At 39.0% G+C, this 24,795-nt stretch overlaps 1 protein-coding gene across 5 annotated transcripts in view; it reads right to left on the bottom strand.

Moving 5' to 3' along the window:
• Window positions 1–3,734: 3,734 nt before the first annotated feature.
• The window catches only part of RCAN3 (RCAN family member 3), a 36,955-nt gene continuing 15,894 nt past the window's right edge, over window positions 3,735–24,795 (bottom strand). For 4 of the 5 annotated variants that reach the window (XM_057499850.1, XM_057499849.1, XM_036914733.2 and 1 more), the window contains 3 exons: window positions 10,682–10,855; window positions 9,473–9,644; window positions 7,395–8,508 (listed from right to left, as the gene is read on the bottom strand). In XM_057499850.1, coding sequence (XP_057355833.1) covers window positions 8,324–8,508; window positions 9,473–9,644; window positions 10,682–10,855 — 531 coding nt within the window. In that variant the 3' untranslated portion in view covers window positions 7,395–8,323. Of the gene's footprint in view, window positions 7,054–7,394; window positions 8,509–9,472; window positions 9,645–10,681; window positions 10,856–24,795 lie in introns of those variants that run through there. The other variant, XR_005030693.2, reaches the window with a different exon arrangement.

The following is a 24,795-nucleotide window of genomic DNA, read 5'->3' as shown; positions in this document are numbered from 1 at the left end:
TGGACCTGCGACCCAGCCTGGCCAGTGAGAATCCTCCCCTGGGATGGAAATCTGGAAAGAAGCCTTCCGTCCACATGAGCGTTGGCTGCCGTGTTGTCCCTGAGGGGAAGGCTTTTGTGCACCAGGAGGGAATGAGGCAGACACTCAAAGAGAGGTAAAGATAAGGAGAGCCGAGAGACGAAGGGCAAGTTCTAATAAACTCTGAAGAGAGGCATTTAGTGCTATGCGGTTCCCTCTAGGACTGTTGGATCCCCCTTTGCCTCCTCACATTGCACCAGGGTTGCTCTGTGTGACCAAGAGCAGATGGCAGAAGCGATGGCATGTCACTTCCGAGATTAGGTTACACAGACTCCATCTTGGGATCTCTGACCTCTTGCTCTGAGGAAAGCCAGCTTCCATGTCCCGGGAGCAGGCTTAGGCGGTAGCCTTGTGGAGAGGACCTGAACTTCCCGCCTACAGCCGGGGACGCAGATGCCCCAGGCTCTTCAGGGGACTGCGGCCCACGCTGGCGACCCAGTGCACCCTTCTGGGAGACCTGAGCCCCCTGAGCCGTTCCCCATTCCTGACTCGGGAACTGTGGGATAAATGTTTGCTGTTTTAAGCTGTTAAATTTGGGGGTAATTTGTTAGGCAGCAGCAGATAACTATGTACTCCTTAATGGATTTTTATTAAGCCATTAATTTTAATGGTTCATTTTCTCCAGTATGAACAATTAGTAAATCTCTCTTCAGTAAAACAAATGTAAGGTGTTCCATTCTTATGTGGAAGGTTAAGGAAAATTAGAGACCAGAGCTGAATAGGAGGGCAGCTCTGTGCCCTTTCACAGTGGAACTCATCAGTGCACCTGGAATTAGCAGGTGGCACTGGTAAATCAATGCCCAAGGGCTGCTTCTCACTTGCAAAGGAGACAGATCTCCAGTCTAGACCTTCCAGCAGCTGTTAGACATTTCTGGGAGATAACTAAATAATCTGGGAGATGACTCAAGTTATTAAGGAAATAAGTAATGGAGGTCCAGTCAGAATAATTCAGCCAGTCTACACTCCCACCTGTAATATCTCAGGATTCCTATGTCCCCATCCTCCAGTTATAGTTGACATTATTTGCTTTCCACATTTTTGAGAACCCAATCTGGGTTTGAGTGTCTCTTGTAGGTTCAATTCTCCTTTTCTGTCAATTGCTGTTCATACCGGTTAGCCCATTTTCCTCTTGGGCTGTTTTTCCTTTTGATCTGTAAAATTTCCTTGCATGTTATAGTTATATATCCCATGCTAGGATGGCAAATATCTTCTCCTGCTTGTCTGTCAACATGTCCTTGGCATTCTTCATTGAACCTAAATTATTAATTTCAATGTAATCAAATTACATTTACCTTATAGCTATGCTTTTAAAATTTTATGAAGTCTTCCCCTGCCTCTAGGTCACAATGGTATTCTCCTACAATTCAGTCTATTAACTTCACAATTTTATATTCTGTATGTTGGTCTTTAATCTATCTGGAGTCCATTTCTGTATGAGGTGTTTGATGGGGAACCAATTTTTATTTTCCTACATATGCCAAGTCAGTTTCCCCAACACCATCTGCTCAACAGCATAGCCTTTCTCCATTTATGATGGCACTGGATTCAATTTTCATATAGACATGGATTGGTCTCTATTCGTTTTCTTTAGTTTGTTTATTCTTGCATCCATCTCATTTGACTTTGTAGGTTGTCTTAATATTTAATGGGAAAAGTCCTCTTTTTTCTTTATAAGACTATCTAAACTATTTTCTTTATTCTTCCATGAATTTTAGAATAAGTTTAATGAGTTTATTATAAAAGACACAGCTAGAATTTTGACAGATTTTGAATTTATAATTTGAGAAAAATCTGATATACCTAAAATATAATCCCACTTAAGAGCATGTACTTACATAATTATCCATGTCCTTTTAGAGTTTGAGAGTTTGTTTTACACCAATGTTTTGTTGTAGTTATCAGTATTATCTTATTGCTTCAATTGTGGTCACTGATGGCGTAAGGAAATGCTACTGGATTTTTCTAAGTTATTCTTGTATTTGGCAACTTTGCTGAGCTTTCTCATAGATTCGAAGTTTTAACAACTTGATTTTCCCATTGATTAAACCAGAAAAGTTCCTTCCATGCCCTAATGTAGTAATATTCTTGCGTTAAAGAAATTAATAAAGGAATTTAAATCACAAACCTATCCTTAAATCAGAACATTTCTCTCAATGTTCCTCAAACACCAGTGCAATGAAACCCTTCTAGGAAAAGGGCTCATAGTTTATTAAATTTGATAAACACAGTATATCCTCTTGGAGACTCGGAAAGTGCAAAGACAAGTTCCTAGAAGCATTACAATATAGAAACCGTTTACATTCCAAACATTTCAACCACGAATTGTCCCAAATAACACGTAGTTTGAAGCACCGTATTTAAATACCTAATCTACAAATTTACACCTTCTATATCTCAGAAGACAAAGGGAAGGTTTGGCAAGATTTGAGATTTTTCTTATGTGTATAAGAATTTTAATCCTGTCTCCTAGATTAGGACCATATTCTGACGTATTCAGTGAAGGCAGTGAGTTACTGCTCAGTCCTGCTGTTTTAACATGTTTTTTGATGATAACAGGATTCTACTACACACAGTACTGAATGTAACTTTTAAATCAGTCTATTTTTATGAGGTAAATTACTTAAATTTGGTTCTTGTATTTTCTATCCTGCATTTTAAAGAATTGTTTTATCCTTACATTATTTGCAGTAGTTTTCCTACTTGCTGTGTTGACGAAGGAATCCTCAGCTCAAGTAAAATCTTCTCTTAAGACCATTATGCCCAACAAATCAACGCAGAGTGTAAGGGGTGCCAGGCCCCAGTAACCTGGAAGTCCGGCTCCACCTGGAGGCGGCCCCACAGAATAGGGCTCAGAAAAGCCTCCGTCAGAGTGGAACTGTCCCCAGGTACTCTGCTTGTTTTATTAAAACAAACAAAAATACTGACAATTTTAAGAACCTTTGAATCCTAATATGTTTTCTTCTGAAAAATTTAAGACTTCAGTAACACAGTAGTGGTATGTGGTAGACCTGGGACAGAAGAAAGAAATTTAGGTTCCAGTCCCAGGCCAGCTACCATCCAGATGTGTGAATGTGGCAATGCCACCTATTCTGAGAGCTCACACAGTTCGGAGCACAGGCATTTCAACAGCCTCCACTCCCCAACCCCTTCCGGCCCCACATGCACGTTTTCAAGTCAATGCCCCGAGAGGCATTGCCCACTTCTCCCTCACCCCCTTCCAAAGGAGTTCTGTTCACTACTTTTTTTTTCTGGTAATCTGTAAAGATTACATTTGAACAAAGAGCAGAGTTCGACGACTTAAAAGTAAGCATATATTTTTAAAAAATCACTGCACTAGATAACCTCTACCATCATTTCTAGCTGCAATATTTGCATTCAGAGATTTTTTTTTTTAAACCAAGACAGAACATAAGCCTTTACCAGGAATGAATCATTTTTAACTGAAGAGTAAACCAGGGTGAAGAGCTCAAACCAGTTTGTTTCCAGAGTGGGCAGTGGGGTACCACCTTTAACTCTGGCATAGTCAGCATCAGTGTTCAACTGGAATCTAATTAACAGAAGGGACATACGTCATTTTTCTATTTTTTTCGTGTTATTACCTAAAGATAAGTAATTCTTATTGAAAATACTACACAAAAAAAACTCAATTCAATGGCTTGATTTTAAAAAATGAACATTTTTATTAGTTTTAAAAACAAAATTTGTTACAAGTAATCACAAAGATTCCCCAAACAGTACATTTTGCTTTTGTCACCTTGATGGGACAAGGAATGTTTAAATGTCCTCACAAGACAGGATAGCCAATGTTGACAAAAATCCAACTGCCACACACTATGGACCGTCACTTCTAGCACACGAAAATACGGGATATGTGTATATGAACCACAGACCAGCTTTTCTGAAGTACAATGAATATTCACTACAGTGTACAGTATCAGAAAGGTAACATGCCCCCAAATATAACACAAGATCACGACACTTAAGCTTGGAGGATATGTACAATACAGCAGAAACATAGATCAATGCTCCCTGGGGCCCCCACTTTGGGTTGAGAAGCTGTGGGAAGAGTATAGCACAATAATGGGATTAGCCACCTTTACTGCTCAGCCCCCAGTTTGAGTTAGGAAGACTGGGGACTCAACAGAAAATAGTACAGAAAAACACGTATTATCTGCATAGATACAAATCTTCCATTATGACAAGAACGAACATTCAGTCAAAGCTGTGTGGGAACTGCAAAAGAGTTTGCAAGATGTGATTTTGTTTCAAATGCAAAGGTAGGTTTATAAGCTCGACCACATTATCTCATTTAGTCAAAGGTCTTTATACTTTTGTTAAATGCATAGACACTTTGACTCAGCGCAACATATTCTTAACCTTGGCTTGAAACTTCTACTTTGCACATGACTGCTTTTATAATCATTTCGGTCAGTGAACCTAGCAGTTGTTGCCATTTTCAGTTGCTTTGTTGGTTATATATTTGGTAATAAAAACACTCTCCAAGCTATTAACATTTTTCTCCTGATTCATGGTTAAAGAAAACAACAGCATTCTAACGAAGATGACCTGACCCACACTCCAAGGGAGTTTAAACAACAAATGCATATTTATCAAATTGTTGGACAAGGTTCCTAAATCTTACTCTTTAAATTTATTTAGCTTTTTAAAAAGCAAATTTCTACAATGATAGACTTAACCTCCCTGGGTAGGAGGCAACTATTTCTCCAAGTCTTTTGTTCCTTTATATTGTGACACTAGTAATTTTTTTCCTTTTGTATGGAAAGATGTAAATGAAGATATGCAAAAAGGGGCACAGTGCGCAGGAAAGGGAAGACAGACCGAGTGCCCTGTGTGACAGGTGAGAGGTACTCTGGAGAGAGGAGATGCCAGCAGTGAACCTGAGGCACCAAAGCATTTCATACATTCTCCATTAATTATGTTTGAGATTTTCCCTGTTACAAATGAAGGCCTGGTCTATAAAAGACCATAAAAACATGGTAACAGAAACACAAAGCATGAAACATCAAATTGACTAATTAAAGTGATAAGTCACTGCCTTCATCAGATATGTTTCTCATTCACTGTGTCCCATCAGGGAAAAAATAATTTTTCCCTTCCTTTTTTGTGTCTGTTTTCCTATGACAGGGATACACTGACTCTGAGTGTCTGTAAGAGGCCTGTGCAAGAAAAAGTAGAAAAAGACTAGCCCGGGAGGTGGGAATGCCAATACTAGCCTCTGGCTGCCTGTCTGTGGGCTTCAAAACAAGACACGTTGTGGCAGTTTCCTGATCTGACAGACCTGAGGGTTAGACTGTAGCATTTTCAGTTGCCTTCAGCTCTTTGAGAGTTTTGAGAAAATCAAAAATTTTCACTTTTGCAACATTTAAAGAAGATGGAATTAATGTGAACGGGGAACAAAAATGACTGTGAAGAACGCAAGCACTGCTCTGGAATCTCTGTCTCCTGGTGTCTCTCTGATTCAAACATCCCATAAACCACCAGGTTCTATTTAAACCTTTATGTTGAACCTAAAAGTTCCTAGTAGCTTTTATTTGGCTCTTAACCACTGATAGGTTTTGGTGTATAAAGTTTTGAAGAAGCAGATGGCGCAAAGCCTAGTCTGCATTCCACCTGATTTCCAGCTCTCCAAGGCGAGGGAACTGTTAACATTTCTGCCTCTTAACACCTTAAACTAGTACATACCGCTCACACTAGGCCACTTATTTTTAAATGGATTTATTTGTGGTTCCATCAGGTAGGTAGGGCCACAGGACCTAGAACATTAAGACCCAGTGCATCCCTGGTTCTGTCAACTGTCCTTATTAAGTCTTACAATTTTTTTATCCTTCACAAATGGTTTTTCCTACCACAAAGCAAAAGCATCATTTTCTTTCCTCACAATTCCCTAAATAATTGGATTTATTTATGATTTCTAAAGAAAACACGGCTACTATGCTGTCAGAGTTAAATCTAAGGTATAATTCAATTACAAAAAGAAAATGTGGATAATGTACGAAAAGGAACTTAAAGAAAAAGATACACAAGATTCATCCCTTACAAGCTGGTCACATGAACTGGATATAAAATAGCCAAAAGAGGACAGAGACCGCAACATTGTTGAGATGCTGTCTGATCTCACAGTATTAAAAAAATAATGGGCGGTAGTTTTTCTTTTAGAGTTCACTTCACGGAAATATTATACTAGAAAGAATGAAAACATTAATGTTTTCCATTCAGAAAAGGTTATAATAATTAATATAAATTTAATTTTGGCTTAAGTTTTCTTCAACTTATTCAATACACTAAAAAAAAAAACCACAAGAAAAATCCGGATAATTTGCACTTCTTGACTTTTTAAAAAAGTTTTATATGTTAGGGATAGAATATTCTTTGATTGGAACATAGAGAATGAAAGCCAAGCTAAATAGATCATCATGGATTTTGACCACTTAGAAAATTATAGTGAAGAAATATTACCTAAAAGGAGATTAAAAGATCCCAACTGTTGAAAATACATACATTTCCTGACTTACAGGGTCCATTCTGAAATTATGAAGTAGTATAACCAGATCAAATTAAAACCCGGCAAAATGCTATTAAGTGGCTATTAGTTACAAAGCCAAATGATGGTCTGAATTCAACAAATTTCTTACGAAATCACATATTTCAACTGAATTTACAATGAGACCCAGCAGTGGTAAATATATACAAACAGAAGAATTTACCATCTTTGAGTGTTTGAGGGCAAGAAAAATACAGGAAACTTCTTTTGCAATAATATAGTTTAATTCCTCAGAAATAAGTTCTACATAATAAGAACATCTAAACCACAAAAACATGTTACCAAAAATGTACAGACATCATGACCTGAATTCTGCAGTTTTTTTTATTTGTAGTGGCAGCCACATTGGCTTAATAGTCCCAACTCCTATGTGTAACCCCTTCACATAAAAACCAGGGAGCTCCAGACATTTGCTACACAAGAGAACAGCAGAGTGAGTAGACAATCAGTAGAGCCACCTGACCAAAAGCAAAGCATTCTTAGGAGACCCTATAAAAGGAACTGCAAGTCTGAATAGACCACAGAGATGCTTGCTTCTGCTTTAGAGAGTTCAACTATACACTCTGAAACACAAATAATTCTGTTTAAGGAGAAAAATGTCATCTGTAAGCCAGGGTAAAAAAGTTCACCAAAAAGCAAGTCTGACTAACTACATCATTTCTACATCCCCCGTCTCCCCCTGATTCATGGCAAAAGAATGTGTGACTTTTCTTTCCAAGCAAACTGAAAAATGTTTCAATGGACAATGAAAAAATGGCCTTCAGAAAATCTTACCATTACCTTTCCCAATGTAAAGCCTATGAATGACATACACAAATATGTATTACAGAGACGAACTCAACTGGTGGCTGAAGACAGCTTCATGTGTGACGGGCTAGAACATAGTCACAAACGGCAGATCACAGTAACTACCTGAGGTCATCATCAGTCAATCAAGCTTACTGGGGATATGTCCGCTTCCGAAGTAGCAGTTCTTTCCCTGGGAGGGATGACACATTCCCAACAGGGGCCTGTGCCTCGCTGTCCTCTGACTTCCAAGTAAGGGTAACAGGGAGGAGGTTGTGCCACTTGATTCTGAGGGTCAAAGTGAACTTGACGTTTTCCCCCCCAAAGCTGAAGAAAGAATTCCTCGAGAAAAATGATTTTCTACAAATTATTCTATATGTCAGGCTCCTTTTTGTGCAAAATAAAAAGTCATGTATTATGAATAATAACCTTGGATCAACAGGTAAGCTATTATACCATTACAAAAATACCCACAGTAGATTATTAAAATTATAAGACTATTCTTAAATTCATCAAAATGGTACTGTATTCAAGAAACTAGTTTTAGACTCAGGGTACCCCATGCTATAAGGAATCAAGGAAATTAGCATTGCTGGAGGAAGCTTTTTCCCTAATTTGCTACTGCTTAAAAATGGTCAAGTGCTGCCATATGTTGGGCGCTAATTCTTTAATTTAAAGTGATGTTCAGAGTACTAGTACATTTTTGAACAGGGAAAACCAACCGCTACTCTATACTTCCACGTCGGCAGTGCAGGCTTGGGGAACCACTGCATGCATTCATTCCGGGCCTCACCTGTGCTCTTAGCAGCAGTGCACCTGTGGGAGCGGTCTGCAGCTCTGTTCCTGAAGCCTCCAGGGCAGCCGCCTCGCCCCCCACCCGAACCCCACCTGCAGGCCTCACAGTGCACAGTCGAAGGCCTGGGGCTCCCTCCGTGCTGTGTTCGGAGGTTCGGGGCGCCTCGTCTGGGTAATTTTCTGCTTGGGGTTTTTTGTTTCTTCTTCCTCTTCAGTTTCACTTTCACAGACGTGAACCACCACGCTGGGTGTCGACTCAGTTCCTGCGTGAAGTTCATATTTCTCTCCTGGCGGGGGTAAACAGCAAAAAGAAGTGTTTTGAGTCTTGAAACTTCTTGGTTTACTTCTGTTTTAGTTGCTGAGTACTGGTTTTTAAATCATTAAGTCCTATGTCAGAGTACTTTATCTTGTTTTGGCATTAGGGATTTGACACTTTAAAGTTCTTAGGAAGTTTTGCTGTTTCAAGAAATGAGCGGGTGAGGAGTACTGAGGTCTTGGGAGTGAAAATGCAAATGCTAGTAATTACTGTTCTATGAATAATACAAGTGAGTCTGCTTAGCTTCATAATGGTCTCAGTTTCCGCCTGGGAGAACTCTGGAAGGTCCCAGGCCGCACAGGCAATCTCTTAGTACGGGAGCTTGCAGCTTTAATGTCTACAAACACCACCGCGCCACTTCCCCTCAAAATGCCTCTTGTATTCCCCATGAGAGACACACCATTATTTTAGGTAGGCACCAATTTCTTATATTATTTTAAAAGGATGAGCAAGTTAGAGAAATTGAAGAGAAGGAAAGAAACAAAAAATAAAAAGAAGAATTCGGAAGGGATGTATCCAATTCCTTCAAATACTCTTCAATGTAGAGGCTGTCTGGCACTTTGATGGGCTGGAGGAGAAGTATTCACTAATATTCACTAATGGCCTGTCATGTATGAGTAGAAAGTGTATCAGTAAAAACTGTGGTTGCATTTATTATCCTGTATGTAGCATTTCATCCTTGTAACCACACTGAAGGGTAGCTATGATGGTCCCTATTTTAGATGAGACAGCAGAGGCCCAGAAAAGTGAAGCTAAGTAACATGCCCAAGATAACAAAGTCGTCAAACGCTAGAATTTGGACCTGGGCTTGTGTGACTTTATCTTCCACTCTGATCATGGGGCCACCAGGTGGCTGGAATCCACCCAGACTGCTGACTAGGGTCTTTAAGACAAAGTTTCTTGGGAGAAAAATAGGGCAGACAGAAGTTTGTTACCTGGTCCCAGTTTGGAAACAGCACGGAGTAAATCATAGTTTATAACAGGCACTGCATCTTCACCCTGTTTCCACCCGCCAGGAGGAGAGGCTGGAGGGGAGATGAGGAACTGCTTGGCCGGCTGGGGTGGCAGTAAGTACGATCTGTCGCGTGTCTCACTGGACGTCTGTACCTGCAGGAGGGAGACACTCAAACCAGTCTGGGTCTGGGCTACTTTTTTATTTTCATCCTTACTTAACTGTTACATCTCTTTGGAGAAAATTAAAAATTTCTCTTCAACAGTTTACTTCGCCGAGCAGCTGTGTTAGGTCTCTGGTTCACGACTGAACACTGAGCACAGCACGGAGCCCACACCCATGCAGCTCAATAAATATGAGATGAGTAAGAAAGAAATTGATGAACAGATGAACAAACAATGAATGGTAACAAGCGCAAAATTCCAATTTTAGAAGAGATTAGGTTATACTGTCTCCATCTCGATCAACATCACCAAGAATGTCCAGATATCCTTCATTTACCTGACAATGAACCTTTCTTCTAATTTGAAAGCTAGGACCAAGAAAAAATACTTGGACGAAAATAAAAAATCTCCTTATTACAGGAGTAGAGATCGAATGCCTTTATCTCACCAGTCCTTCTGAGAAGAAACTGGTTTCTTAGAGTCACATCAGTGTAGGATTAGAGTGTTTAAGTATAGCCAATTCTTGGTAACCCACAGGATCCTCTGCAAATTCAAAGTCTAAGACAGCCTTTCTGTACAGTGCTATGCCACCACCGCCCTGGTCACCCTTTAGGCTGGCAGCCACTTTCAATGGGTGTCTCATATGAATTGCAACACAGAGAGGATTCCTGAGACTGGTTCTCAATTCTCCCAAGGGCATTACACCATGAGTGCCATTCCAGATGCACAGGAGAAAAGTAAATCCACTGACCCTAAGATGTTAGGGCTTCATCCTCATGGAACCCCAGTTGAGAAAAGCTGCCAGAAAATTGAATTCCTTTAGCTATTAGTCTAAGCAAAACAAAGAAGGTAAATATGCTTAGTAAATATATTTATCTATAAAATAAAGGAAAAATATTTTTATATTGTTTGCTGATTGGGCCTGTTCATTTCGAAGGCCTGATATAATGACATAGAAAACGGAGAACTAATATTTTTAGATGGAGAAAACAAGTTTAGAGAACAGTGTCCTTTGCCCAGTAAAGTACCTGCGCAAAATACAGCTTCAGCTTCTTGCCACTGAAGTCCGTTTCGTGGAGTTCTATTCGAGCTCTTGCTGCTGCTTCAGGTTTGCTGAAATTTATTCTGACTCTTCTAAAGCTTTTAAACAACTGAAATGTGACCTGATCATCATAGATGGAAAAAAGTGCTTCAAATCTCTCCTATAAATTGAGGAGCAGCAGGGCAGAGAGAATGGGAAAAAAAAGAAAAATCTTTAACAAAAGGAACTTTAAATCATACAACATAAGTAATCATTACAATCAGCCTGTTTTCAAAAAAAAGCCTTCTTGCATATAAGAGTATAGTCAAAGGGTCTGTTTGTGTTTATACAGAGGATCAAAGCCTAATTGGGCTACCCTGAAAATGAACTAAGATACGATATGAAAAAGAACTTCCAACATCTGCACTCTCTGGAAGACTCATGCCAGAAGATGATCATCAAAAAACCCCAACAATGATCCACGCACTGCTACAGCTGTAGATGCACTCATCCCACCAGTTCCTGGACTTGCCATGGGAATGAGGAAGGAGATATCTAAGCTGGCCTGTGCATACAGTAAAACAACAAATTTGACTGGATCTATACTGTTGGAACTCAAACAAGAATTAGGAGAAGTGCAAATTGTAGCACTCCAAAATCTTACAACTACAGACTATTTACTGTTAAAAGAACATATGGGATGTGAACAGTCCCCAGGAATGGGTTGTTTTAATTTATCTGAATTCTCTCAGACTGTTCAAGTTCAGTTGGACATTACCCACCATATCATAGATAAGTTTTCACAAATGCCTAAGGTGCCTAACTGGTTTTCTTGGTTTCACTGGAGATGGCTGGTAATTACAGGTATGCTTTGGTTACGTAACTGTACTCCTATTATGTTAATGTGTGTACGCAATTTACTTAGTAGTTTAAAAACTATACATGCTGAAGTTACTCTACAAGAAGATATGTCAAAGAAATAATCAATCTCCCCAGGTTTTCTTCCACCTGCTACTTCTATAGCTTTTCTTCTTCCTTCCTAATTACAACCCTTAAATAGAATTCGTGCCATATATCGAATTTACCGAGTATCATAATTCTTCCAAGGGGTAAAGACACCTCAAGACAAATACTGGGCATAGAAGCCACAGGGCACAAATATGCAAAGAAGTAAAAACCTAACCTTTTCAAACAATAAGGCTTCTCTCTCACTGATCAACTTTACATTTCCCTGTATGGCCCCGGAAGATGACTGGTTAGCCAGAGACGGGTAAGATTCCTCAAGGGAGGAACAACCTAAGACAGGCACAGTCCCAGGGGGGCCATCAGGTGAGAAAATGGGGATCAACAGAGGTGAGGCTTAGAACCTCCCCCCCCCGTTCTGAGAGAAATCTTCTGCATACGTGGATGTTTTATTGCCCTGGTCTAGCTTGGATTAACACATAGTCTACAGGCACACACCTGATCATCTACATTTGCTCTCTTACAACACTAAACTATGTTTTCTGCCTTTATCTTGTATCTACCTACCACTTCAGCATTTTATTAAAAATAATAATAATAAAGAGAGAAATGTGGTATCCACATATAAATCAAGTATAAAAATCAAATGAATATTCATATTTGAACTGTTTATAGTTCATAATGCATGAGCAAAACCGAAAGATTCTGTGATGACTGCCCTTGTACTGTTCACCATGTAACTTATTCACTATGTAAGAATTTGTTCTCCATGTAAGAACTTGTTCATTAAGCTTCAAAAGATTGGAGACTGACGAAAATTAGGCTTGGGGTGGATTAATGATTGTGCATTGAGCACTGACCCCCCTATACAGAATTTTATTGTTGTCAACAACCATTTGATCAATAAATATGAGAGATGCCCTCACACACACAAAATATATATATATATATATACACGCACTTCCAATTGTAAAATAAATAAGTAACTGGGATGTAATGTATAGCATAAGGAATATAGTCAAAATATTGTAACAACTTGGTATGGTGATAGCTGGTACCTAGAATTATCGTGTATATAAATGTTGAATGACTGTGTTGTACACCTGAAACTAATGTAATACTGTGTGTCAACTACCCTTCAATAAAAATAAATAAATAAATAAATGTGATGAGCAGCAAAAAAAAAAAAAAAGCCTTCTTTTCTTGCACATACACAAGAACAAGCATCCTGTTATTCATATGCTAAATTCTGCAATTTGCACTTACTGTAAAAGTAATTAAGTTTTAAATATTGTACACATTCAAATTATAAAATAATGTAAAGTATTGTAAAGTATAATAAAATGATACAAACATGCCCAATTATATGCCAGAGTTTTTTTTCCCCACCCCATTCCCTTCATCCTTCAAAGTAACCATTTCTGGAATTTTGTGCTTATCATTCCCATGCCTTTCTTTAGTTTTATAATATTGATTTGTATCCCTAAAGGTTTACTCATGATTTAAGTATATACTTTTTATTTTTTTAATTTTGGTATCATTAATCTACAATTACATGAGGAACATTATGTTTACTAGACTCCCACCATTACCAAGTCCCCCTCACATACCTCATTACAGTCACTGTCCATCAGTGTAAGATGCTATAGAATCACTACTTGTCTTCTCTGTGTTGTACAATCCTCCCCGTTATGTCTGCTAATAGTAATGCCCCCCGCTTTTTTCCCCCTTATCCCTCCCTTCCCTCCCATACTCCCCAGTCCATTTCCCTTTGGTAACTGTTAGTCCATTCTTGGGTTCTGTGAGTCTGCTGCTGTTTTGTTCCTTCAGTTTTTCTTTGTTCTTATACTCCACAGATGAGTGAAATCATTTGGTACTTGTCTTTCTCCGCCTGGTTTATTTCACTGAGCATCACACCCTCTAGCTCCATCCATGTTGTTGCAAATGGTAGGATTTGTTTTCTTCTTATGGCTGAATTAATATTCCATTGTGTATATGTACCACATCTTCTTTATCCATTCATCTACTGAAGGACACTTAGGTTGCTTCCATTTCTTGGCTATTGTAAATAGTGCTACAATAAACATAGGGGTGCATCTGTCTTTTTCAAACTGGGCTCCTGCATTCTTAGGGTAAATTCCTAGGAGTGGAATTCCCAGGTCAAATGGTATTTCTATTTTGAGCTTTTTGAGGAACCTCCATACTGCTTTCCACAATGGTTGAACTAATTCACATTCCCACCAGCAGTGTAAGAGGGTTCCCCTTTCTCCACAACTGCACCAACATTTGTTGTTGTTTGTTGTTTGGATGGTGGCCATCCTAACTGGTGTGAGGTGATACCTCATTGTGGTTTTAATTTGCATTTCTCTGATGATTAGTGATGTGGAGCATCTTTTCATGTGTCTGTTGGCCATCTGAATTTATTCTTTGGAGAAGTGTCTGTTTAGATCCTGTGCCCATTTTTTGATTGGATTATTTGCTTTTTGTTTGTTGAGGTGTGTTATCTCTTTGTATATTTTAGATGTCAACCCCTTATCAGATATGTCATTTATGAATATATTCTCCCATACTGTAGGATGCCTTTTTGTTCTATTGATGGTGTCCTTTGCTGCACAGAAGCTTTCAGCTTGATATAGTCCGACTTGTTCATTTTTGCTTTTGTTTCCCTTGCCCATGGAGATATGTTCATGAAGAAGTCACTCATGTTTATGTCCAAGAGATTTTTGCCTACGGTTTCATGATTTACATTCAGATCTTTGATCCATTTGGAATTTACTTTTGTGTATGGGATTAGACAATGACCAGTTTCATTCTTTTACATGTAGCTGTCCAATTTTGCCAACACCAGCTGTTGAAGAGGTTGTCATTTCCCCATTGTATATCCATAGCTCCTTTACCATATATTAATTGACCATATATGTTTGGGTTAATATCTGGACTCTCTATTTTGTTCCACTGGTCTTTGGGTCTGTTCTTATGCCAGTACCAAATTGTCTTGATTACCATGGCTTTGTAGTAGAGCTTAAAGTTGGGAAGCAAGATCCCCCCTGCTTTATTCTTCCTTCTCAGGATTGCTTTGGCTATTCGGGGTCTTCTGTGATTCCATATGAATTTTAAAACTATTTGTTCCAGTTCGTTGAAGAATGCTGTTGGTATTTTGATAGGAATTGCATTGAATCTGTAGATTGCTTTAGGCAGGATGGCCATTTTGACAATATTAATTCTTTCTACCCAAGAGCATGGGATGAGTTTCCATTTGTTAGTGTCCTCTTTAGTTTGTCTTAAGAGTGTCTTGTAGTTTTTAGGGTATAGGTCTTTCACTTCCTTGGTTAGGTTTATTCCTAGGTATTTCATTCTTTTTTATGTACTTGTGAATGGAATTGTTTTCCTGATTTCTCTTTCTGGGCAAGGGAAACAAGAGCAAAAATGAACAAGTCGGACTATATCAAACTAAAAAGCTTCTGTACAGCAAAGGACACCATCAGTAGAACAAAAAGGCATCCTACAGTATGGGAGAATATATTCATAAATGACATATCTGATAAGGGGTTGACATCTAAAATATACAAAGAGATAACACACCTCAACAAACAAAAAGCAATTAAATTAAATCCAATTAAAAAATGGGCACAGAATCTAAACAGACACTTCTCCAAAGAATAAATTCAGATGGCCAACAGACACATGAAAAGATGCTCCACATCACTAATCATCAGAGAAATGCAAATTAAAACCACAATGAGGTATCACCTCACACCAGTTAGGATGGCCACCATCCAAACAACAAACAACAACAAATGTTGGTGCAGTTGTGGAGAAAGGGGAACCCTCTTACACTGCTGGTGGGAATGTGAATTAGTTCAACCATTGTGGAAAGCAGTATGGAGGTTCCTCAAAAAGCTCAAAATAGAAATACCATTTGACCTGGGAATTCCACTCCTAGGAATTTACCCTAAGAATGCAGGAGCCCAGTTTGAAAAAGACAGATGCACCCCTATGTTTATTGTAGCACTATTTACAATAGCCAAGAAATGGAAGCAACCTAAGTGTCCTTCAGTAGACGAATGGATAAAGAAGATGTGGTACATATACACAATGGAATATTATTCAGCCATAAGAAGAAAACAAATCCTACCATTTGCAACAACATGGATGGAGCTAGAGGGTGTGATGCTCAGTGAAATAAACCAGGCAGAGAAAGACAAGTACCAAATGATTTCACTCATCTGTGGAGCATAAGAACAAAGAAAAACTGAAGGAACAAAACAGCAGCAGACTCACAGAACCCAAGAATGGACTAACAGTTACCAAAGGGAAAGGGACTGGGGAAGAAGGGTGGGAATGGAGGGATAAGGGGAAAAAGGGGCATTATGATTAGCACACATAATATAGGGGGGGCATGGGAAAGGCAGTATAACACAGAGAAGACAAGTAGTGATTCTATAGGATCTTACTACACTGACGGATAGTGACTGCAATGGGGTATGTGGTGGGGACTTGATAATGGGGGTGAATCTAGTAACCACAATGTTGCTCATGTAATTGTATATTAATGATACCAAAAAAAAATCAATGACATTAAAAAAAAATACAAACCTGTAAATGTGTTAAATACTAATAATTATTAATACTTCTAGGCACATTCACAGTTTCCTCAGCATCCATTTCAAAGATGGCTAGCTTTGTCACTTAAAAAAAATTAGAATTAAGATTTTATGAAATCATATTCCATTTAATTCTTGGTAAATGCTTAAACATATTTTGAATACAGAATAAACATTAAAATTCCCACATAAGATGGTTAAGAAACATCAATACTGAACACAGTCAACATGGAAACTAAGGAAGAACTAATTAAGCATGGTTTATGAAATGCTAGAATTTTGTAATTCTGTTTATTAAGCAGTTTTCCTTGCCCAGGGTAAAAGGACCAAATATTTAGTCCTATTTCCCCACAACAATAAATTTTGCATAGTGACAATAACACAAGCTATCTTGCAAACAGCCACTGGCTAGTCACATACTTCTTATTTCCTTTTAAAACATTTTTTTCCCATTACAGAAATACACTGTAACTGAATGTAATATGCAGGGAATAGCAATGGCTTATACGGGGCTCGCTCGTCTAAATTCCAGTACCTGTGATGCAAGAGCTTTCAGGAAGATTTTCCTAAGTTTTGTTGGTCTTTCCCTCTCTCATACCCATTTTTCCCATGATGGGGCATAAATATGGTTTAAGAAGTATGTGTCTTTGAGCTGTGAGGTGCTGTAGAAAACATAATTAATGTGGAGGATTTGAGGAACTGCTGTGTCCTATGTGAAGAAAAATATAAAAGCTGGTAGGTGGTAGCCGAGCCCTCCCATGAATCCACAGATTCCAACACGTGGGCTCCTGAGGCTGCCCCTGTCGGCCTGGCATTAGCACAGAAAGGACTGAGAGGACAGCAGCCAGGGGCAAAGACGTCACCTATGACCATGGACTAAAAATGACTTGTCACAAGCATTAGGGACATGAAGCCACTCACAGTTCATTCCAAAAAACTCAATTATTTTTCTTTACTTAAAATTGTTTTAGGACTAGTTTACTTTTAAATGTTTCTGAATTCTCTAATGATATAAAATCAACACCATCCTGCTAAAGGGTGATTGATGGTTGCAAGTTTACTTCTGATAATATAATGGAGATCTCACAAAATCACGATCGTCACTGACCACTCTGCTTTTACAGTGTTCACTCAGGGTTCCCCTCTAGCAGTACACCTATAGGAAAAACACAAATAATTCAACCTAAAAACCAATCCCTGAGGCTTTTTTTCCTGTTATATAAGTTTTCTCCAAAGTATAGACCAGAAGCTGCCTTCATCTGTTGTCATCACCCATGCAATAAGGCAGCATTACAAATTGCACCTAAAATATTGTAAGGACAACATGTAACCAACCACTTTCTTGGAATTCAAGAGGAGTTCTCTGTAGCTGGGGAAAAAGCATATAACTATTAAAGGCAGAAGGGGAAAAAGTTATAGGAAGGTAGGACTCAAGGAGATAACAGCGGAGGATGGCAACTAAGTATATTTCTTGACCTTTCTGGAACTACCATATTCTACCTTTTGCCCCCACATCCCAAAGCAGAGAAGCTTTATTAATTTCACTGAGGGAAAACCTATAAAAAATGACTTTGCTGCACCCCTTCGTCTAAAGATACCTGGGCGCCTGCCACTTCTGTTTATTAAGGAGGAGAGACAATTTCACTGTTGAGAAGAAGTGATACTTCATTCCAGTCAGCAGCGGAATTATCTTTGGCATCCTAAGGCAAGAGATTTTTCACATTCTATGTCTTTCTGTAAATCTGAAATAGAAAATTCTCTCTCTCCAGAGTGCAGAGGCTGCAGGTCACTGATGTTGGAGGCCAGGCCTCTGTTTCTGCCTGTGGTTTAGCAAAGGGCCTCTGGTTCTCCTCCCTATCACTGCTAACTGGAACAGCCAAAGGGATGGACTTCAGTGGCAGGGAAAAGCACACGTACTCCCGGGCATGGTGAACTGAGAAACTGACAATTTGAGCACTTGTAAAAGTTCTGGGACCTAAATTCCTATGTGCTAGGGAGGACCAGAACACATAAAAAAATTTTAAAGTGCCTTCAACACCTTTTCAGATCAGAAAGAAGAGTGAAACTGAATTAAAATACAAGAAAATATGGAATGTTATCTATTCGATATTGATTTTTATGTTTTAACGGTTAATGTGTTCACAAATACATACACTACCTGACTGGAACATAAATTCTTAAGGACTACAATTTTTCCCCCAAATCTATAATATCCCCTATCCCATGTATAAGAAAAGTAGTCAAACTGATGATAAATCATTTTTAACAGTAAACTACAGATTGGTATTAGGGTGTGGGTGGAAATGTTCCTGATTGTGGTGTTGGTTCCATGGGTAGATACTGTCAAAACTCACCAAATCATGTACTGAAGATCTGCACATTTCATTGTAGGAGAGTTTTGCAAAATTAAAAAAAAAAAAAAAGCATGGAGGAACACAAGAGGAGGGATGGGACGAGGTGGCTCTGGCAGCCACCACAAGCACGGAGGTAGGCCCTGGCCCTCACCAGCGCTGAGGGCAGCCTGCGCGGCCGGAGCCCTGCACATGGCAGCCACGGACCTGGCTGGGAGCACAGCGAGGCTGGCTTCAACTGACTATTTTTCATCCTCAACTGAAACAACACATCCTTAGCTTTCAGGAGTACTTGTGATTATAAAAATTTCTTCCTTGTTTTCCATGGCTACATAGGCAAAGATCTGTGCTTGTGCTTGTACAGAACATGTGAGCACAAGGCAGAGCCATTTTCAAGCAGTTTGGTTCAACCAGCCTCAAAACTCCAGGAAACAGTCTGCCACTTCAGGAGGGGCAGGAAGTCGGAAACCCCGACTGCCCTGTGCTGCCAGGAGTTAGGCTCATCGGGCAGCACTCAGGCAGCCAGGGGCTGGAAGGGTCTCCACCCACACCCGCTCACTTACTCAATGTTCAAGTTAGAAAGGTACCACAACTTAATCAATGATACTCAAACCCGCCGTAAACCACAGCACCCCTCCCCACGGACAGGCCTAGACACCATGACACCCAAAAGCAAAGAACAGAAACAGCTAACTCCCACTGTCCCGGTCCCAGACACCCCAAACACCAAGAACACAGACTGCTAACTCCCGTCATCCCGGTTCCTAAATATTGCTCTCCACTGATGGCTCCCTGCGGAGACGGCTGATTCCATGATTAGGGCAGTTAAAGTATAAGAGAATTCTGCAGTATCTTGTGCTACAATGTTTAAAAAAGTACTCAAAGAATGATGGGCACATGTCAAAGACACAGAAGCCCCCTTGAAGGGGCAACCACTGGCCAAACCTGGGACAAACATGAACATCAAAATAATGACAGCCAACAGATTACGGCCAATGAATAGAAGAAGCCAAGAATCTTACTGATGAAAATACAGGAATATGTTAAAAATTTATTGGGAAAACAAGGTATTTGGGAATACCGCCCACAGCATATGTATTACAAGGAGGAAAAGAATACTTGACAGTAGAGAAACCTCGCAAACACCATCCTAATCAAGGGTTCAAAGTGAAATGCGTTAGTAATGGGACAAATCGAGATGGTACCACCTGATAGGACCGGTGAGAAGAGAAGACTGTCACTTCTGTGATATTCCTGCCGAAGATGCGCGGCCTGAAGCTGATCCTGAGGGAACGTCAGATAACCCAAACTAAGGGACACATAACAAGATAACTGGCCTGTAACCGTCCGGAGTGTGAACATCATGAAAACCAAGGGAAGACCAGGAATTTTTTCAGATTGAAAGAGATTAAAGACTCCTGACAACTATATACAATGTGTGATAGAGACTGGATTTTTTTTTTGCTATAAAGGACATTATTGGGACAACTGGCACATCTTGAATGGAGTCTGAGGGATGGAAGGGTATAATGTTATCAATGTTAATTTCCTAAATTTTGTGTGTTCTCCTAAGAGAAGGCCCTTGTTGTGGGAAATACTCTGGAGTATTGAAGGTAATGGTCATAATGTTGGCAACTTAGTCTTAAAACAGTTCAGGAACAAAAGAGTTATTTGTACTTACAAACCAGTACAAGTATTTTGATATCCATTCCCAATACATCTTATTTTATTTGTTAATCTACTCATTTATACAAACATACACACACACACACACACACACACACATTACAGACACATTCTGCTGTCCTAATATGACCTACAAAACTTATAAAAATAGACATGCAAATCAGATTAGGAAATAAATAGAAAAGACACAGTTATTGAAATTAATTTATGAGGGTTTGACAAAAATGTTGGGGAGTGTTGGTCTCCTGGCCCTGTAGATGATCTCCACATTCTTTTATTCAGCACATATTTAATGAACACCAAGGCGCGAAAGCTGGGCTCTGCGCCAGGTAAGCATGGAAGCAACACATGTACTTATCCTAAGCTTGCTCACTCCTGAAGAACCCCATCCCCATTCACGGGAGCACCCTCCTTGGGAGAGATTAGGAACACTTACACATGGGTAACTTAGCTGTTTCTTAGAACCCAAGAGTCCTGAATCCTACTTTGATTTGCAGAGTGGCAGATCTTTCCCAACTGAAATTGAGATTATTGGGGAAAAAAGCTTCAGTGTAAGATAAGTGCCATTATTTGTTTTGATAAACATTAAAAAATTATAAGGCATTTTGACTACATATACACATTAGAGTAAAATTATTTAAATTATGTTAGGATAAATTTCAGTTAAGTTATAGGAACCCAAGGATGACCAAATATTATCCTGGTTCTTTGTCATTATGCAGGTCTCAGCTCTTCAGACGCCCATCAAGTCACTTTCTACCCCTCTACTATTTTGTTTTCTCCAAGTACTTGCTACTATCTGAACTTATTATTTCGCTTGTTTGCCTGTAAACTATCTTTCTCTCCCTTTGTCCTTTGAGGGCTGGTGCTCATCCTGTTCACCACAGTCTCCCTGGAACTTGTAACTGTGGCTAGTACAAGGCTTGATAAACACTTCCTGCATATATGAATCAAGATAGAATGTGGGTGGAATCTGTAAACCAATGATCTCTAAGAACATGACAACTAGCCTTATTATTCAGTGATATCTTAATATTGCTGATAATTAGGATATGAAATGATCTACAATTCTTTTCAACTCTTGTTGTTGAGACAAAATATTCACCATGGAAACTACAAATGTAACAGAGGTAACTGAGGCTTTTTAATTTCAAAATCTTGTAAGATACGTGACAATCCCTAAATGATATGTGTACTGTAGTGTGGACTGAGAGCCCAATGCTTATTTAGTCCATGAACACTGCTACCAGTCCAAGGTTCAGGACAGAAATCAAGAGAAAGGGTCTAGAAAGGTTTTAGCAAGTTTACATTGCTGTGACATTCTTATTGCATTTTTACAAAAGCATCCATCTGTGATAATCTGGAGGAAAAACTGGTCCTCCACAAAGCAATAAATTTGAGAAGCGTTCATCTATAGTTTATCCAGAAATACATGAAAAGATAGCAAAAATGTTAATGACCAGACTGGCAAATACTTTAAATCTGAAAATACAATGTATTGATGATGCTGTGGAGCAATGCTAACTCTCTTGTACAGGACTGGTAAGAATGCAAACAAGTACAGCAACTTTAGAGACTATTGACCAGTCTGCTAAGAATGAAGAAGTGCAGCCTTACAAGCCAGAAACAACAGTCCTGGTTATATGCCCTGCCTGCTTCCTTTGCCCCCATGCTCCCCCCACCTATAGGACATGTACAGAACATTTACAGTATCACTGTTGGATAGCAACATATCAGAAATAACTTGAATGTCCAACATAAGAACGGGTAAATTATAGTATATTTGTAAAGTAGGATACTATATAGCAAGTGAAACTGAACATATATTTCAACATGCATTAATCTTACATATACGGTGTCAAGCCAAAATAATTAGAACTTATACTATTATGCCATTTATATACAATGTAAAATACTATGTATTTCCTTAGTGTTTTAGGTTTCAGTGTACAGATCCTATACACATTTTGTTAGATTTATTCTTAAGTATTTCATGGTGCTACTCTAAAGAGCAATTTTTTTACATTTCGATTTCCAAGTGTTTATATTACTAGTATATAGACATACAGTTGATTCTGTATTTGACCCTGTAATTTGACCTCTCTAAACTCACTCATTAGTTAGTTCTAACAGATTTTATGTAGATTTCTCTCTAAACAGATAATCATGTCAACCACAAATAGAGAAAGAAGTTAAAACAGTGTATATACATACACACAGTATTAGGTTGAACCAGAAGAAAGGCCAATATTTGACCATTTTGACCTACAAATACAGCAATTTCATATAGTTAAATTTAATAAAAAGTTAAAACTGCATGGGAAATAACAAACACTGAATCTGGAATAATAGTTATCTCTGGGAGGAGACGCAGGAGGTTCATTTGTATTAGTAAAACTCTATTTGCTAAATTGAGTAGGCACATGGGTTTTCTTTTTATTAGTCTTTAACCTTCCTGCACAACCTAAAAATTACCCTTCTTTTAAGTGCCTGCCTCCTCCCAAGAGGAAAAACCACACTTGGAAGTTACTCATTTGTGTCTTATCTGGGCTCTTTGGGAAAGCAGAGGCCAAGGCAGAGAGGCACACACAGGGAGCTTGTTTCCAGAAGTAACCCCATAGGACAAGAGTGGGGACAGCAAAACGGGAAAGGAGAGAAAGCCAGTCCTCCATCCCGCCACATTATAAAGCTAGTCATCTCTGTGGCCAACTGGGGCTGGATTCTGCTAGGAGCCCTCTGAGGAGCCAGAAAGAATAAGCCTCAGAATTGTCAGCTTGAGTGTTGAAGAGAGGGGACTTACTCCCTGGCTTTGGTCAAGGGTCCTACTGGTCAAGGGTCGCCCTAAAATTGCTCTTTAGAGTAGCACCATGAAATACTTAAGAATAAATCTAACAAAATGTGTGTAGGATGTCAACTCCCTCACGCTTCCATGTCTGCACACACATTAGTATGGCTGAGCAACTTCATGTAGGCAGCAGAGAAATGCTGGGACAACACAAAATATCCACAGTGCAGCAGAGGCCGGCTGCTATTAGGTTCTATGTGCACACAGCTGGGTGCTCTAGCAAGAGCTGGAGTGAAAAGAAGGGCTAAGAGGATGTAAAGTGGGGCAAAAGAGGTGTCCAATAAATTACATGTATTACACACACACACACATATGTATGTGTACATATATACTTCTGTGTACATATATTACATATCTATAAAAGCCTATTACAAAGAATTCTGAACTCAAGAAAAATGAGTTACTTTTTATATCTTTTTATTGTAAAATACGTGAAACACAAATTTACCATTTTAACCACTTTTAAGGGCTCAATTCACTGGCAATTAAATGTATTCACAGTGTTGTGCGTCTCCAAAACTTCTTCACCATTTCCAACTGAAACTCTCTACCCATTAAGTCTCCATTCTCCCCTCCCTCCAACCCCAGGCAACCATCACCAAGTAGCCAGAAAGGCTTCTTTCTGTCTCTGACTACTCCACGTATCTCATGTAAGTAGAATCATACAGCATTTGTCTTTTTGTGACTGGTTTATTTCACTTAGCATAACGTTTTCCAAAGTTCATCCATACTGTAACATGTGTAAGAATTTCATTCACTTTTAAGGCTGAATAATATTCCATTGTTTGTATATACATTTTGTTTATTCATTTATCCACTGTCCACTTTTGGCTCTTGTGAACAATGCTGTTATGAATATTGGTGTACAAAAATCTGCTTGAGTTTATGCTTTCATTCTTTTGTGTGTACCCTGAAGCAGAATTCCTGGATCATATAGCAATTCTATGCTTAAGTTTTTTGGTAACTTTGCTGTTTTCCACAGCGGCTGTACCATTTTACATTCCCACCAGCAATGCACAAAGGTTCAATTTCTCTACATCCTTTTTTCTGTTTTATAACAGCCATCCCAATGAATGTGAGGTGGTATCTCACTGCAATTTTGATTTGTATTTCTCTAAATACTGGTGCTACTGAGCATCTTTTCATATGCTTATTGGCCATTTATTCATATATCTTCTTTGAAGAAATGTCTATTCAAGTCCTCTGCCTATTTTTCACTTGGGTTGGTTTTGTTGTTGAGTTTTAGGAATTCTTTATATATTCTGGATATATCCCTTGTTAGATATATTACTTAAAAATATTTTCTCCCATTCTCTAGGTTGCCTTTTCACTCTGTTGATAGTGATCTTTCATGCACACATTTTTAATTTTGATGAAGTGCAATATATCCTTTCCAATTGTTGCCTGTGCTTCTGGTATCATATCCAAGAAATTATTGCCAAATCCAAATCAAGAAGCTCTCCCTCTGTGTTTTCTAAGGGTTTTATAGTCTAAGAACTTACTTTTAGGTCTCTGATTAATTTTGATTAGTTTTATATAAGATAAGGGGCCAACTTCATTCTTTTGTTGGTGGATATCCAGTTTTCCTGGCACCATGGTTGAAGAGACTGTCCTTTCCCCATTGAATGGTCTTGGCATCCTTGTTGAAATCACCTGACCATATTTGCAAGGG

This window comes from Manis pentadactyla, chromosome 4 (assembly GCF_030020395.1).
Source record: "Manis pentadactyla isolate mManPen7 chromosome 4, mManPen7.hap1, whole genome shotgun sequence".
NCBI classification, from domain to species: Eukaryota; Metazoa; Chordata; class Mammalia; order Pholidota; family Manidae; genus Manis; species Manis pentadactyla.
The sequence above is the reverse complement of the archived record's forward strand: the minus strand, read 5'-3'. Positions and strand labels throughout refer to the sequence as shown.